The 17,330-nt window shown below is 43.3% G+C and overlaps 3 protein-coding genes across 3 annotated transcripts; all 3 read right to left on the minus strand.

Moving 5' to 3' along the window:
- Nucleotides 1-1,165: 1,165 nt before the first annotated feature.
- On the minus strand, nt 1,166-1,675 carry LOC131930300 (uncharacterized). The gene has a single exon (XM_059286721.1). The coding sequence runs from the start codon at nt 1,673-1,675 to the stop codon at nt 1,166-1,168; it is 510 nt and encodes a 169-aa protein (XP_059142704.1).
- Nucleotides 1,676-1,972: 297 nt separating this feature from the next.
- Nucleotides 1,973-2,473, minus strand: LOC131930301 (putative proline-rich protein 21). Its single transcript, XM_059286722.1, has one exon. The coding sequence runs from the start codon at nt 2,471-2,473 to the stop codon at nt 1,973-1,975; it is 501 nt and encodes a 166-aa protein (XP_059142705.1).
- A 1,710-nt stretch (nt 2,474-4,183) lies between these two features.
- Nucleotides 4,184-5,062, minus strand: LOC131930302 (uncharacterized). Its single transcript, XM_059286723.1, has one exon. It carries the CDS (start codon nt 5,060-5,062, stop codon nt 4,184-4,186), a length of 879 nt encoding a protein of 292 aa, XP_059142706.1.
- Nucleotides 5,063-17,330: the final 12,268 nt, after the last annotated feature.

Here is a 17,330-nt window from a genome sequence, read left to right on the forward strand (position 1 = left end):
AGTTTGTAAATAAGGAATCGGGTTGTCATTCAGTTTGTAAACAAGGTATCGGGTTGTCATTCAGTTTGTAAACAAGGAATCGGGTTGTCATTCAGTTTGTAAACAAGGAATCGGGTTGTCATTCAGTTTGTAAACAAAGCATCGGGTTGTCATTCTATATGTAAACAAAGTACCGGGTTGTCATTCCATTGCAAAACTAGAATTCGGGTTGTCCTGCAATGTATCGGGATGTTGATAAAATTGTAAACATGTTTTAGGGTTGTCACTTAATAATAATATGTAAACAGTGTATCCGTTTTTGTTTTTTTTTTTTTTGTTTTTTTTTTTTTTTTATGTTGCAATTTGAATGATAAACATCGTTGGAGATCGATTTTCCAATTACAGCAGAGTTGCCAAGTAGGGAGGTAAAGTTTTCTTTACGAACCTGACTATACTTAGTGCAAGTGAAGTAGAGTTCACCTGTTTCTGTGACCTCGGCATATAAAGGGACATTGTGGTCAGCACTTTTCCCAGCCGCCGTTACTTTCCTTAACTTGTCGTGAGTTCCCTTCAAAGCTGGACGGACTTAGGGACGTTTTACTGATTTGAACCCGGATTCGAACTCGAAACTTTCGGGTTAGCGCTCTATCGTTAGGCTAAGCGATTAAGTTTATACAGCATAAATAAGGAGATATTTGAATATTTAAAAATAAAATTTGTGTCCACAGATGCCCATGTTAAAATAAAGATTGCCTGCATCGAGTGATTCATCAACGGAATTTGAATTTTTTTTTTCGCTTAGATTTAAAAAATTTGACCACGGGCGGTTCGCTTTTTTTTTTAAGTGTAAATTAAAACTTTTTTTTTGTTAAATCAGCCGAGATCCTACTAAATAACGCCGAGTACTCATTAGAGCTGACTTTACTCTAACAACTCGCTCAACCAGATCCGAGATCCCAGAACTAAACGTACCGCAGGTGTAACCCGCTGTAACGATACAGGTAGCACCCAGTGTTGTGCTTCAACTGGAACCCACAATACACCTGACCTTGAACTCTTGCTGCGGTCTACCCTGTTCAACGACCGCTCTTAAAGTTTTACTGCTGGAACCGGGCGGATGGCTGGGGCAACGCGTGTTACTACAGACAAACAAAATGCGAACCCAGGAACATATCATCTAATTCAGTTATGGTAACGGTCCGACTATCATAGGTGAAATGGGAATCGTGGAGTGTGGCAGTTGGTCATGGAAAGGTGGGAAGTGTGAAGGGTGAGGTGGAGTGTGGGAAGTGTGAAGGGTGAGGTGGAGTGTGGGAAGTGTGAAGGGTGAGGTGGAGTGTGGGAAGTGTGAAGGGTGAGGTGGAGTGTGGGAAGTGTGAAGGGTGAGGTGGAGTGTGGGAAGTGTAAAGGGTGAGGTGGAGTGTGGGAAGTGTGAAGGGTGAGGTGGAGTGTGGCAGTTGGTCATGGAAAGGTGGGAAGTGTAAAGGGTGAGGTGGAGTGTGGGAAGTGTGAAGAGTGAGGTGGAGTGAGGCAGTTGGTCATGGAAAGGTGGGAAGTGTGAAGGGTGAGGTGGAGTGTGGGAAGTGTGAAGGGTGAGGTGGAGTGTGGGAAGTGTGAAGAGTGAGGTGGAGTGAGGCAGTTGGTCATGGAAAGGTGGGAACTGTGAAGGGTGAGGTGGAGTGTGGCAGTTGGTCATGGAAAGGTGGGAAGTGTGAAGGGTGAGGTGGAGTGTGGCAGTTGGTCATGGAAAGGTGGGAAGTGTAAAGGGTGAGGTGGAGTGTGGGAAGTGTGAAGGGTGAGGTGGAGTGTGGGAAGTGTGAAGAGTGAGGTGGAGTGAGGCAGTTGGTCATGGAAAGGTGGGAAGTGTGAAGGGTGAGGTGGAGTGTGGCAGTTGGTCATGGAAAGGTGGGAAGTGTGAAGGGTGAGGTGGAGTGTGGCAGTTGGTCATGGAAAGGTGGGAAGTGTGAAGGGTGAGGTGGAGTGTGGCAGTTGGTCATGGAAAGGTGGGAAGTGTGAAGGGTGAGGTGGAGTGTGGCAGTTGGTCATGGAAAGGTGGGAAGTGTGAAGGGTGAGGTGGAGTGTGGGAAGTGTGTAGAGTGAGGTGGAGTGTGGGAAGTGTGAAGGGTGAGGTGGAGTGTGGGAAGTGTGAAGGGTGAGGTGGAGTGTGGGAAGTGTGAAGGGTGAGGTGGAGTGTGGGAAGTGTAAAGGGTGAGGTGGAGTGTGGGAAGTGTGAAGGGTGAGGTGGAGTGTGGCAGTTGGTCATGGAAAGGTGGGAAGTGTAAAGGGTGAGGTGGAGTGTGGGAAGTGTGAAGGGTGAGGTGGAGTGAGGCAGTTGGTCATGGAAAGGTGGGAAGTGTGAAGGGTGAGGTGGAGTGTGGGAAGTGTGAAGGGTGAGGTGGAGTGTGGGAAGTGTGAAGAGTGAGGTGGAGTGAGGCAGTTGGTCATGGAAAGGTGGGAACTGTGAAGGGTGAGGTGGAGTGTGGCAGTTGGTCATGGAAAGGTGGGAAGTGTGAAGGGTGAGGTGGAGTGTGGCAGTTGGTCATGGAAAGGTGGGAAGTGTAAAGGGTGAGGTGGAGTGTGGGAAGTGTGAAGGGTGAGGTGGAGTGTGGGAAGTGTGAAGAGTGAGGTGGAGTGAGGCAGTTGGTCATGGAAAGGTGGGAAGTGTGAAGGGTGAGGTGGAGTGTGGCAGTTGGTCATGGAAAGGTGGGAAGTGTGAAGGGTGAGGTGGAGTGTGGGAAGTGTGAAGGGTGAGGTGGAGTGTGGGAAGTGTGAAGAGTGAGGTGGAGTGAGGCAGTTGGTCATGGAAAGGTGGGAACTGTGAAGGGTGAGGTGGAGTGTGGCAGTTGGTCATGGAAAGGTGGGAAGTGTGAAGGGTGAGGTGGAGTGTGGCAGTTGGTCATGGAAAGGTGGGAAGTGTAAAGGGTGAGGTGGAGTGTGGGAAGTGTGAAGGGTGAGGTGGAGTGTGGGAAGTGTGAAGAGTGAGGTGGAGTGAGGCAGTTGGTCATGGAAAGGTGGGAAGTGTGAAGGGTGAGGTGGAGTGTGGCAGTTGGTCATGGAAAGGTGGGAAGTGTGAAGGGTGAGGTGGAGTGTGGCAGTTGGTCATGGAAAGGTGGGAAGTGTGAAGGGTGAGGTGGAGTGTGGCAGTTGGTCATGGAAAGGTGGGAAGTGTGAAGGGTGAGGTGGAGTGTGGCAGTTGGTCATGGAAAGGTGGGAAGTGTAAAGGGTGAGGTGGAGTGTGGGAAGTGTGAAGGGTGAGGTGGAGTGTGGGAAGTGTGAAGGGTGAGGTGGAGTGTGGCAGTTGGTCATGGAAAGGTGGGAAGTGTGAAGGGTGAGGTGGAGTGTGGGAAGTGTGAAGGGTGAGGTGGAGTGTGGAGTTGGTCATGGAAAGGTGGGAAGTTTGAAGGGTGAGGTGGAGTGTGGCAGTTGGCCATGGAAAGGTGGGAAGTGTGAAGGGTGAGGTGGAGTGTGGCAGTTGGTCATGGAAAGGTGGGAAGTGTGAAGGGTGAGGTGGAGTGTGGCAGTTGGTCATGGAAAGGTGGGAAGTGTGAAGGGTGAGGTGGAGTGTGGCAGTTGGTCATGGAAAGGTGGGAAGTGTGAAGGGTGAGGTGGAGTGTGGCAGTTGGTCATGGAAAGGCGGGAAGTGTGAAGGGTGAGGTGGAGTGTGGGAAGTGTGAAGGGTGAGGTGGAGTGTGGCAGTTGGTCATGGAAAGGTGGGAAGTGTAAAGGGTGAGGTGGAGTGTGGGAAGTGTGAAGGGTGAGGTGGAGTGTGGGAAGTGTGAAGAGTGAGGTGGAGTGAGGCAGTAGGTCATGGAAAGGTGGGAAGTGTAAAGGGTGAGGTGGAGTGTGGGAAGTGTGAAGAGTGAGGTGGAGTGTGGCAGTTGGTCATGGAAAGGTGGGAAGTGTAAAGGGTGAGGTGGAGTGTGGGAAGTGTGAAGGGTGAGGTGGAGTGAGGCAGTTGGTCATGGAAAGGTGGGAAGTGTGAAGGGTGAGGTGGAGTGTGGCAGTTGGTCATGGAAAGGTGGGAAGTGTAAAGGGTGAGGTGGAGTGTGGCAGTTGGTCATGGAAAGGTGGGAAGTGTGAAGGGTGAGGTGGAGTGTGGCAGTTGGTCATGGAAAGGTGGGAAGTGTGAAGGGTGAGGTGGAGTGTGGCAGTTGGTCATGGAAAGGTGGGAAGTGTGAAGGGTGAGGTGGAGTGTGGCAGTTGGTCATGGAAAGGCGGGAAGTGTGAAGGGTGAGGTGGAGTGTGGGAAGTGTGAAGGGTGAGGTGGAGTGTGGCAGTTGGTCATGGAAAGGTGGGAAGTGTAAAGGGTGAGGTGGAGTGTGGGAAGTGTGAAGGGTGAGGTGGAGTGTGGGAAGTGTGAAGAGTGAGGTGGAGTGAGGCAGTTGGTCATGGAAAGGTGGGAAGTGTAAAGGGTGAGGTGGAGTGTGGGAAGTGTGAAGAGTGAGGTGGAGTGTGGCAGTTGGTCATGGAAAGGTGGGAAGTGTAAAGGGTGAGGTGGAGTGTGGGAAGTGTGAAGGGTGAGGTGGAGTGTGGGAAGTGTGAAGAGTGAGGTGGAGTGAGGCAGTTGGTCATGGAAAGGTGGGAAGTGTGAAGGGTGAGGTGGAGTGTGGCAGTTGGTCATGGAAAGGTGGGAAGTGTGAAGGGTGAGGTGGAGTGTGGGAAGTGTGAAGGGTGAGGTGGAGTGTGGCAGTTGGTCATGGAAAGGTGGGAAGTGTAAAGGGTGAGGTGGAGTGTGGGAAGTGTGAAGGGTGAGGTGGAGTGTGGGAAGTGTGAAGGGTGAGGTGGAGTGTGGCAGTTGGTCATGGAAAGGTGGGAAGTGTAAAGGGTGAGGTGGAGTGTGGGAAGTGTGAAGGGTGAGGTGGAGTGTGGGAAGTGTGAAGAGTGAGGTGGAGTGAGGCAGTTGGTCATGGAAAGGTGGGAAGTGTGAAGGGTGAGGTGGAGTGTGGCAGTTGGTCATGGAAAGGTGGGAAGTGTGAAGGGTGAGGTGGAGTGTGGGAAGTGTGAAGGGTGAGGTGGAGTGTGGCAGTTGGTCATGGAAAGGTGGGAAGTGTGAAGGGTGAGGTGGAGTGTGGCAGTTGGTCATGGAAAGGCGGGAAGTGTGAAGGGTGAGGTGGAGTGTGGGAAGTGTAAAGGGTGAGGTGGAGTGAGGCAGTTGGTCATGGAAAGGTGGGAAGTGTGAAGGGTGAGGTGGAGTGAGGTGGAGTGAGGTGGAGTGGGGCAGTTGGTCATGGAAAGGTGGGAAGTGTGAAGGGTGAGGTGGAGTGTGGCAGAGTGAGAGGTGTGGGGGGATGTTTATACTTTTTTATATAATCTAAAGACAAGGTAGAAGAAGACGGTACGTTTCAGTTTTTAAAAAAAAGACGGTTTAAGTTAAAGCAAGATACGTAAGTTTAATGTTGAGGGGTGGGTAGGGGAGCGTAACGTATGACTAGGCAGGTGATGATGGTGGGGGAGGGGGTGGGGGGGTCAGATGGAAGTTACCTGTGAGGATAAAGACTTTGTAACGGCGGTGGGAGGGAGAGATAGTCGGGTAAGATAAGCTTTAGTGCCGGCAGATGGCAGAGACTCGTGTGTACGTACGTCTGTCTGTATGTATGTATGTGTGTGGGGTTGTGTCAGTAGCGTAGACAGCGGGTTGGCATGGGAAGATAGGACCCCCAACATCGCCCCCTAAAGGACCCCACCATTCCCACCTCTGTGTATGGAGGGTGTGGGTGTGTGGGTTGGTGGGTGTGTGTATACTTTTACAATCCCCACTCCACCTCACAATACCGAAATCCTGCTTGCGCAGTAAAGTTTTATCGTTGGGGTGGGGGTCAATTAAAGAGGTGTATTTTTTAGTGTTTTTAGACGCTTGTATTTGAAATTTGAACGATGCATCAAGCCGTATGGGTTAAGGTTATCTTAAGGATTTTATTTGTGTTGACGTCAAGAGCTAGGTTAAGAACCGGGGTTAGGATAGGGATTAGGGCGACATCTAGGATTAATTCTGGAGTACGTTTTTTATGCAAGCCATAATTTGCTGCTTATGTGTCCTTAAAGAAGCTAGCTAAACGAATACATTGGCATAGGATTTTTTTAAAGCAGTATTTGCCATAACACTAAGCGGGACGGTGTGACCTAGACGTAGAGCGCTAGACTGCTAACCCGAGGGTCTCGAGTTCGAATCCGGACAAGACCCCGCTAACCCTTTATATACCGAGATCACTTGCCCCAGGGAACATTACTTTATTAAACTAGCATAGGACCCAGGTTAAACCAAGACCGGTTGTTAAAAAGTAACGACCCCTATCGTACGATCCCTCTCAACCCTCTGACCCCTTTAGGTAATTTTTTTCAGTTCAAGTTTGTAAACTGCAAACCGAATCATCCAATTTATTAGAATTCATCATTTTTAAATTTTCATCTAGCAATTTTTTTTTGTTACTTCCTGTTTACCTTGACCTACGCAGGCAGGTTCTAACTCAAATTTTATCTTAACCCTAATCCTTGCAAGGAATTAACTTAACTAGACCTTAATCACAATTTATATTTCAATCTTATTACACCTTAACTTTTTTATTCATGTTTTGTTTAAAAATGTTATTACTCATTGTTTAATTATCGCCTTAATAGAATACAATGCAGCTAATAAAACATCCAAGATACTTATTATATACCGAGTTTTCTACCATATTATATCGCCATTTATCATAACTCTAGTGCCTACTGTCTGGAAACCCAGCCTGACTTAAAGCAGGGATCTTACCCGTCATGTTCTGGTATTTTCTCACTCTGATTATCAGCAGGCGTTAACATTTTTTTATCTTACCCCCTCTCTAAACATACCTCCCTTCCCCCCCCCCACTACTTATACCTCCCATCTGTTACACTTCCCTCCCCTGAATATCTTCCTTCTGGCGAGTCTTACTTTTCTCTTTGTCATCAAGGTAACTACCCACCCCACCCCCTCATACAACCCCATACACCTCTACCTTAATGCATCCCCAGCCCACCACACCCCCACCCTCGACGTTTCACATCTGCAATCGTACTGCACCTAGGACTTACCTGCTTAGAAACTGCTCACTGATACTTGTGTCGGGATTAATTTCTTCATTGTCTTATGTGTCGTGTTTAGGTGAGTCATGGCTTTATGTTAGGGGTTAGGGCTAAGCACGGGTTAGAGATTATAGATTTATTTATATATATATATATATATATATATATATATATATATATATATATATATATATATATATATATATATATATATATACAGAGAGAGAGAGAGAGCGGGGGAGAGGGAGAGGGAGAAGGAGGGGTAGAGATAAATCAAGAGAGAGAGGAGAGGGGGAATAGGGAGGGGATGAGTAGAGGGAGGGGGTGGAGGGAGCAGGGAGGGGTGGAGAGATAAAGCCAGAGAGAGAGAGGAGAGAGGGAAGAGGAGGGGGGAGAAGTAGACGGAGGGGTAGAGGGTGGAGCAGAGAGAGTCAATGAGAGAGAGAGAGAGATAGTGAGATGTTGGTGTAAATGTATAGCTTAGAGTTAATGCTGCCAATACCGCAGTTAAGGTATAGAAAGATACAATGATTCAGGCTTTAGTTTATAGTTCACTAACAGTGTATGCTAACACTATCACTCATTGGTATAACCAAAGGTAAGGGATCGAGAGAACGAACCGTATCAGACCTAAGCAGAGTCTCTTCTTTCCCCGAAGAAAGTCGACCGCCCCCCCCCCCCCACAAAACGAAATGGAATTTATACAGAAAATATAAACTTTTAACAATGTCCGCCCCCCCCCCCCTCCAGGAAATTTTAGTCCGCCCCAACTCCCCACCCCCTCCCACCTCCACCCTCCAAGACACATTGGACCTGTGTTTAACGCTATCAATACAAACAGCGGGGACCTGATTTTCTGATAGGGTTTAAGGTTATCGTTTAGGGTTAAAGGTTAATGTCATCCATCTCAATAACCGAGGAGGGTAGTCACCCAATAGAATAGCTAATCAGACAATCTTGTAATTTTTAATGCGAAACAATTAACAACGAATTACTCATCTGAATTATTTATTTATAACTGTTCTCTGTCGACAATATCATGGCGCGAATACTCTAGTTTTAAATTAAGGTCAATTTCTTCTTACTCTTCCTGTGAATGAAAGACCCCCCCTCTCTCCCCGCTATTCCCCAGCCCTACACCCCTCATGTTTAAAGTATGCGGGCGCCACCATATCCTCCCCCACGCACGCATGCATGTTTAAAATTACTTCATTAATAATACAAAGGTGATTGGGAATGCATTGTTGTGTCTAAAAATAAAGCCAAAACAAAAAAAAGTTCCGCAAGGGTTAATTGGTCTTTTCTTCCAAAGCTGTTCCACAAAGCTAAATTAGTAATGGTTAGCTAGCTGTGTTTACATTTTTATTTAAATATTTATAGGGCGGACTCTAGATTTTATATATACACTAAATTGAACTCATGTATATAAGACAAAACGTCGCCTGGGGCCATCCTCACCACCCCCACCTTACGCTCCTGGGGGGTGGGGAAACAACAGACAATTTATGTTACGCGATAATTGGATGTAGGAGCAAGGATTTTATTGTCTGCGAATCTGGACGGTAAAATTAAATTAACCGCGTTGTATTTTTTTTTAAATAGCCGCGAGCTCTGATATGCACATGCGTGCATGCATGCGCGTGAGTGAGTGCGTGTAGCCCCCCCCCCCCTCCTCCTCCCTTTCCGTGATGTCATGTTGAGTAATAACCCGTTTTTCACACGCTTCTTCTGGGCTGAACAAAATTTCTTCCACCCCTCCCCCTCGTTCATTCTGTAACCTATTTAGCTCCTCCGCCGCGCGCGTGCGTGCGTGAGTAGTGAAAGACCGCGACGTGTGTAGCCTGTGCCGTGAGCGAGCCTGTGTTGTCGTGCCGCCTGCGACAACTGCACAGCACGGCTGTCCTCGTCTGCTCGCCCTCCCTCGTGCTGGGAGGATGTGTTCGCGTGTAAGTGTGTAGTATCCCCGACGAGGGTGAGTCGAGTTCAACATTATTCCAGAGTGCTATCCCTTTATTTTCGATCAGGACTAAAAAATGTAAATTATTTTCGAGCATTTTGGACATATTAAAATCTTTAACACAGTGGACTGTTTTCTTCATCCAACCCATCCCCTACCCCCTCGCAAGTTACGTCACAGTCAACACATCCACGGTGAGTGTTTGCATGTCTTCACATATTTTTAACACATTGTTTACATGCTTTCGTTACCACTCACTCTTATGTCTAGCCGGCACGCATCGATTACCCAAGCCTAAATACTCATACCTGTCGTATCGCAGATAACGATACTTCATCGCCATAGCTTAAAAGGCAAAGTATCGTTATTGACGATATATTATGTTAAATTATTTATATGTAACGTTCATCGATTCAAACTATTTCTCATTGCCCTTCCTTGGTATGTGATAAAAACCGTTCATAAATTAATCGTACGTGAATGCTAATTACTTCAAGTATATTACAATTAATGAAGAATGAATGTTTGATTACCAGGAATGGTAGAATAGGTTCGGTTGATGTCATATGAATTAATTTCATGGGTTTGTTTTTTTTTTACAAACATGTAATGAAATTTAATGAGTTATAACCTAATCTGCTGTTTACCCCGTGTTTTTATGTATATGAGGTACTATAAAGTATATGAAGTACTATAAATCATATGTGTGTTTTTGGGATCCCGTTAGCTTATAAATATACACATAGGTCAATCTGCGTATCTGATTTTTTAAATTAGAGGGAAAGGGGGTTTATTGAAGGTTGTTTATATAGAATAAGATGTTTTAAGTGTGCTTTCTCGTAATGTCATGTAGTATCTGTAATGTGACTGTATGTTTGTCTGAGTACAGTTGGCTTAAGCGTACCCAACTAGTTATGCATGAAAGGTTGTTATAGTATTGAGCATAAAAATAAACCTTGCTGATGTGGAGGGAGGGGCGTGGTAAGGTCTGGATGTGACACTTTATGACACGATAGTGGGTGTGGCTAGAATACCACGTGATGTCAGCAGGCCATATTGTTTTGACTCCTGATTAGCAACGAATCAGCTGTTGTTTAATGAGGTAGCAACGGATAAGGCTTGAATCCCGCTTGATTAATATGGTATCACGGGCTACCGGGCTACCGTAGTATACGCTGGCACGGTAGCCTGTTTAGAATGGTATTTTTAGAAACAGATGTATATAGTAGCTCATTTGTTTAGCGGTAGCATGAAATTTGCTAGATGTAGAGCCACGATAAGCTGCTTCATAATAAGGGGATCCCGAATAAAGCTACAAGCGGTAGCTCTGAAGTAGGTTCGGGTGAACGAACAAAAAATAGTCCAAGATGGTAGCTGTTTTGGGCTAAAGGTAGCAATACAACTTGTTTTATATGGTAGCCCTAAATTTGTTAACTAATGTAGCATAAAAAAACGACCTCACGTGGTAGCACTTTTCTGTTAACGGTAGCAATAAAACGGCTTTATACGGAAGCTGTGAATTTAATACGTATGGTCGCACTTCAGTCTTATTTGATATCACACGCTTGCACTTGCGATATTGTTTTTAAAAAACACGCCTGGTAAAAATTATCGTAATTAACCCCCCTGCTGCTCCCGGCTATTTTTAAAAATCTATTTTTAGTTTACACAGCTGGCGGAGCCCTGTGACCTTTGAACTAAAAAAAATTGGGCGATAAGGGAAGTAATTTAAATGTAACGATTTTGTAAAGTAGTTTTGTTTAAGTGCTTGTGTGTAACGCTGGGTTTAGTGGTGGTTGGGTATTGTTCTGTTCTAGATACGCCGTGGTTTTGTTGCTTATGTTTTGCTGTCAGTGGCGTAGCAAGGGGAGGGGGGGGGGGGGGGGCGGTCGCCCCGGGCGCCTACTTTAAGGAGGTTCTAAAGGGTGAATTTTAATAACTTTATATATAAAAGGCTGGAGGGGAGAACAAATTTGATAGTTCATCCCGGACGCCGGAATGGGTAGCTACACCTCTGTTTGCTGTACGTCTTTATATACGCTCGTTGTATATGTCTATATAGGGTGGTGTGTACGGTATGTTTTAGTTCATTATTTATAGTAGTTATAAGCCTGCGTGGTTAAATTAATAGAGCATACGACTGCTTACCCAAAAGCCTCAAGTTCGAATCCAGGTTCAAGTGCGTAGAACGTCCCAGAGTCAACCCAGCTCTGTGTCTGAAAAAGCAGCTGTTGATGGTGTTGACCACACTATCCCTTCATACGCCGAGGTCACAGAAACAGGTGAACTTCACATCACTGTGTGGACGGAGTGGTCTAGCGGTAGAGAGCTGACTTGGACTGCTAACCCGTAAGTCTCGAGTTCGAATCCGGGTTCAAGTCAGTAGACCATCCCTGAGTCCACCCATCTCAGATGGGTATCTAACTCACGTTAGGGAAAGTAAAGGCGGCTGGGCATAATGCTGACCACACTATTTCTTCATATGCCTAGTTCACAGAAACAAATGAACTCTACTTCACTTGCCCTATAGACCGTCAGGTTTGAAAGGGAACTTTACTTTTACCACATGACTTCGCCCCAATGACCGTCCACTTCGAAAAGGAAATTTACTATTTATAGTAGTTTGATGAGAGGGGATTAACCTGATTTAATCTACCTCAGTAACCCATCCATGTTGTGGTGAAGAAGCTCAGCTGTCAGCCCTCTACAACTTCTGGGCCAACCATCAATAGCCAGGTCACGATTTCGGTTGGATAGATTCGAAGGTGAAGTTCTGGTTCCGATCGGAAAGGGAGTGAACCAGAGGCGTAGCGAGTGGGGGGGGGGGGGCGGGGGTGCGGACCGCACCGGGTGACACCATTTAAGGGGGTGACACTAGACAAAAACTAGCAAAATATAGAGAGAAAAATTTGAGGGGGGGGTGCAAATCGAAAATTTGAAAGTTTGTCCCCGGGAAGTGTCGCTACGCCTCTGGGTGACACCATTAAGTGCCGCACCGGGTGACACCCGACCTCGCTACGCCACTGGAGTTAACGGCTGTGGTGTGGTGGCTGTCTAGACAAATGGGTCTGAGATTAATAAGAGCTGTATCAGCAAAATTATAAGCACTTTCTTGAAATATGGTAATCTTTTCCTAGATAGCGAAACAAAAGTAACATTGACTTTTATTTAGTCAGTTACTTTGTTTATGGTGCGTCTTATCGGAATCAAGTTTATTATTGTTATTATATACACAGGTATACACAGGTAGACAGTAAATATATGTCTTGCAATCATTAGCCCTGTTGTGAACCCTAAAAAGATCCGTAGTAGGACATATTATATGTAGTTTAATTTTAAAAAGACATCGAATTCAATATCACCCTTGTGTCGTAAAAACAATTTTTCATGCAAGGGAAGTAACTAATTAGAATAAGTTTTAAAAAAAATTAATTGAAAGCGATTAAATAATTATACACCATAGTTATTAAAGTTTTTTTTTTTTATATGTATACAATTGTAAAGAAAAGTCAGAAAATGTGTATTACTTTATATTATACAAAAAAACAAGTTGTACGTTATTTTTGCACAGATTGTAGAAACCTTAACTTTATTTTAAAAATCATTGTTTAAGTAATGTTAAAATTTGCTTATCTGTATCATTTATAATCATGTCATTTAACTTTATTTCTGGATCCCTTACAAAAGGGACTTAAGTCACAGGTCGGCAACCTTTTGAAGCGGAATAGCCAAAAGTTACAATTTTCAAAATTTCCCTGGTTTTAAAGAGCCACTAACATTTTTTTATTTCAAATATTTTATTTTTTTATTAAGATTATTAATATTTGTTCAAGGAGCTGGAGAGCCGCATCTTGATATCAAAATAGCCGCATGCGGCTCGCGAGCCGCAGGTTGCCGACCCCTGACTTAAGTGAATTCAACGGATAACTACACCACGAGATCTAACTAAACTTCTAGATGTAGATCTCTAATCTTATGCGAGCTGACCCGCGACGTTGATTACGCCGCCATCTAGTTGTTTTATTTTCTGCTTATCAGCAATTCATAATTTGTGAATTCAACACTACAATCCCCCCCCCCCCCCACCCCCACCCTCCCGCCCAGTGAATGCAGCCGTTTACAGACAGAGAAAAGATGAATCAGAAATTGTTATCTCCCCTTCGTTTCGAATCGTTTAATACTAAATTATCTGCCCCTAATAGCCGTCACTAACCCGGCTCTACGATTGTAAACATTCGGGGTGAACCACAGCTCACCTGATAGGTGGAAATGAGGGTGGTTGCTAAGCTGTGTGGTGTTTTCTTTGGTCTCCATGAAGAGAATTATATATGCGAGCTGACCCGCGATGTAGAAAACGTCGCTATCTAGTTGTTTTATTTTCTACTTATCAACATTTCATAATTTGTGAAGTCGACACTACCCCACCCCCCCCCCCCTGCCTCCCCCACCCCCACCCCACCCCGCCCAGTGAAAGCAGCCGTTTACAGACGACAATGAAACTATCAAGCATAACTTATTATCTCCCCTTTAGTTTCAAATCGTTTAAAAACTAAATCATCTGCCCCTAATAGCCGTCAATTATTCTAACCGGCTCTACTATTGTAAACATTCGGGGTGAACCACAGCTCACCTGACAGGTGGGGATGAGGGTGGTGGCTAGGCTGCGTGGTGTTTTCTATGGTCTCCATGAAGAGAATTATATATATATAGATAGAAAATAGATAGATAGACCTAGGCTAGGGGCCGGCAACCTGCGGCTCGCGAGCCGCATACGACTCTTTTGATGTCAAGGTGCGTCTCCTTAGTTCCATGCGCAAATATTAATAATTATATCATTTCATTTCAAAACTCATAAAAAATATTATACTGTAAAGAAAAACAACTTTAACTTAAACAGGACTAAAACATTCGTCAGCGAACATTGAGAGTAGGTGAGGTAGAAAGTATACAGACAGCCGCTTGGGTACCAATCCCACAGTATTGCTGAAGCCAACCTAGTGGCGACTATTCTATGCTTGCCACTGCTGGAGTGCAGACTTTTTCGAATATCGTTAAATGGGGAATGTTATTCTATTCAGAATGCATTCCTCTACCTGTCAATATGCATTAATTTGACCTGAGTGACGTAGTATTTTAATTATTAGCTTCCTACAGTGGAGCTTGGTACTGGACTGTGGGGTACGAGTAGGGTGGAAGATAAGCCCTGTGAGAACCGAAGGACAGAAGCAACCGATACAGTAATCACACCGATACCCAGACCAGTTAGTCGGCGTTTGCTGTGTTGAGGTTTGCCTGGTTAATGGGAGACACCTTCTGAGCCGGTGATGTCCGTAAAAAAAAGAAAAAAAAAGTTAGTGGCTTCATAAGTGGATTGGGATAGTCCTATAGTTACAGTATCTAATTAATAAGTTTATCATAGCAGAGCTAGCTAAAACACTTTTTGTGCGAAACATTTATATGTTTTTAAATGAATTAATATTAGTTAATATTCTAACGTTTTTTATTTCAAATCAAAAATCAAATTTATTTACTTAATCTTTATCAATTACCAAAATATTGAAAACATGATATTAGTGGCTCTTTTAAAACTGGGAAATTTTGTAAATTGTAACTTTTGGCTCTTCCGTCTCAAAAGGTTGCCGACCCTTGGCCTAGGCTACCAAATAATACTGATGTGTTACTTGAAGTTTGAAGCACTGCATTGAATGGTCTACTTTTAAGATAGGGGTGTATGTAGATACAGTATTGATTATACGGTCTTCATTAGTGGATTTTAGTCTGGAGTTAATAAACTTTTTTTTAGAAAAATGTCATACCAGCTTGACGAAATAAAAAAGGCAAAAAAGTCATTGTGCCTTGATTGTCAGATGGGATAGTTCCCAAAGTACATTTCAAAAGGACTAGCTGCCAGTTTTACAAATATGTAAAATCTCAGATTTTCTAGACCTCGAACCTGCATTCCCCATTCGTTACAACCCCCTATCCATAGCGCACCGGTTCACATCACCTCCCCCCCTACACACACGTCCCCCACCCCCCGTCCTAAAATAACATCAATCTTATTTTTTTTCTTTTCTTTCCTTCTCTCCCTTTCCCGAGGTTTCAATTTTTCCCATTTACATGTTTAAAAAAAAATTCATAAAAAACGTTTTAATAACAAGCTTTTATGTAATGATGCACTAAAAAGTAGAAAATAAATTATAGACTACTATTTAAATAACTATAAAGAAAAGCGTGGGTCACTTTAGTATCTATTGGATACCTTTACTAATGTTAAGGAAGACACCCACGCTTTTCTTTATAGTTATTTAAATAGTAGTCTATAATTTATTTTCTACTTTTTAGTGCATCATTACATAAAAGCTTGTTATTAAAACGTTTTTTATGAATTTTTTTTTCAGTACTTTACATGTTTTATCTACAATAGAGTTACATGACTAAAAACCATTGCGCGCCTACTGAATATCACGTTCAGTAGGCGCGCAATGGTTTTTGAACGCAGCCATTACGTGGTCGTGATGGCGCAGCTATTGATGACGCGTGTGGTGTGGTTGGCTAGACATGCCTACTAATTCGGTCCAAATTTTAATTAATTCATAAAAAATCAATTAGGCATCCAATTAAGTCAAATTTAGTTTCAGATTGCATTGTCTTCATGTCTTGACCCACGTGCCAACTGTGAATCGTGTCGGTCAAGTAGAACTGTCCGAATTTTCACTCCTGCGTTTCCGTCTAGACAGACTGACGACTGACGACTGACGACTGACGAGGAAGTGAGTTAAATAAAAGCTTGTAAAAAAAATATCTTCCCGTCTGAAGTGCACGATCGTTATTTGCTGGCCCAATAAAATCAATAAAAAGATCACCTTGTCGACACACGAAGCGCCCCCGGCCATCGCCCCGACCCCCCTCGGGCCAAGAACCGGGACCCCCTTTCGGGAGTCTTGACGCGCTCACGCAATTTTTTCTATTGAAAGAAATCGAGTTAAGAATGTTCACATTTGGCGTTTCCTAGACACTACTCGAGCTAAATATAGAATTTTATACAGCGGTTCTCAAACTATTATAAAACCCAGACTTTTATTATATTTTTATAAACTCTAACTAATATAACAGACCTAGTTTTAAGATATTTTATATCATTTCATAACAAACTATAATTTTTAAAATGTACGATTCTTTCATATTTCGTATAGCTAGAGTTTTTGTATTAATGGAGTCCTCGTATAATAAGATTAGAACCGCTGGTTTAGAAGCGGGGTGAACATCACATTAAACATCGCTTAAGGCTTGGACCAGCAACAGTGGTGCCAGAAATGGAATAATGGAGCCAGACGTGAACCGCTGGCTGGACTAGAGTGCTTGATTGTCTTCTGTTGTCCAGTCGTGTCGATAAAAGCAGTCTAGTGTCTGTTCATCAGCAGTAGTGTCCTCGTCTTCTCTCTAATCATTTTATTTATTATCATCCTATAATTATTCTTTATATTATGATCTCATGTATTATCATCCAATAGTTATTCTTTTTATTATAATCTCATGTATTATTGTCACATAATTATTCGTTTTATTATAATCTCATTATAATCTTATAATTATTCCATGGATTGTCGTCCCATTACTAATAGACGGATTATCTTACAAATTATTTTTCGATGGTTTACCTTCCTTTAGAATTAAATGGATTATATGCTTTACAATGGCTTTAGTTTTAAAGCATCAGCTCGACCTATCTGCTCATAACAATATACATATTAAACCAGACATCGTTATATTGAAGCTTGACACCATTTATATTTTACAATTTCACCATAAATATTAAACCAGACACCGTTATATTGAAGCTTGACACCATCTATATTTTACGATATATATATATATATATATATATATATATATATATATATATATATATATATATATATATATATATATATATTATACCGGACAACGTAGCTTACATAATAAACGTTAACACCATCTAATTTTACTAGCATAGTGAAATACAAGGAAGCGATGAATTCACCAAAAATGAATCGCTCCCAACGTCATAAAAAAAACGAAAACAATTCATTACTTGCCTATTTGAAATGTGTTTGCCAGAAACGCACCCATTTTCATCCATTCATCCCCTACATTTCTAGACCATGATTCTTCGCACTGAGTCGTCTTGAAACGACGAAAAAAAAAGTTCGCCATGTTTTAGATAAACATTTCTTTCTTTCTTATTTTCTTTCTTCAGCTTCTAATGTTTTGTTTTGTTCGGGAACGTTCGTTACCCTAATTGTGATTTTATCAACGTTACGTTTTAATGCGAAGTAGTTACGTCACGTTCTAATCATCACGTTAAAGCCGT

The sequence above is a fragment of the Physella acuta genome, unplaced genomic scaffold (genome assembly GCF_028476545.2).
Source record: "Physella acuta isolate Inbredline_101_S28 unplaced genomic scaffold, ASM2847654v3 ptg001755l, whole genome shotgun sequence".
In the NCBI taxonomy this organism is placed as follows: domain Eukaryota; kingdom Metazoa; phylum Mollusca; class Gastropoda; family Physidae; genus Physella; species Physella acuta.

Coding starts and splice junctions, on each gene's coding strand:
- LOC131930300 (XM_059286721.1), bottom strand. CDS start 1,675: ATGACCAACTGCCACACTCCACCTCACCCTTCACAGTTCCCACCTTTC.
- LOC131930301 (XM_059286722.1), bottom strand. CDS start 2,473: ATGACCAACTGCCACACTCCACCTCACCCTTCACAGTTCCCACCTTTC.
- LOC131930302 (XM_059286723.1), bottom strand. CDS start 5,062: ATGACCAACTGCCACACTCCACCTCACCCTTCACACTTCCCACCTTTC.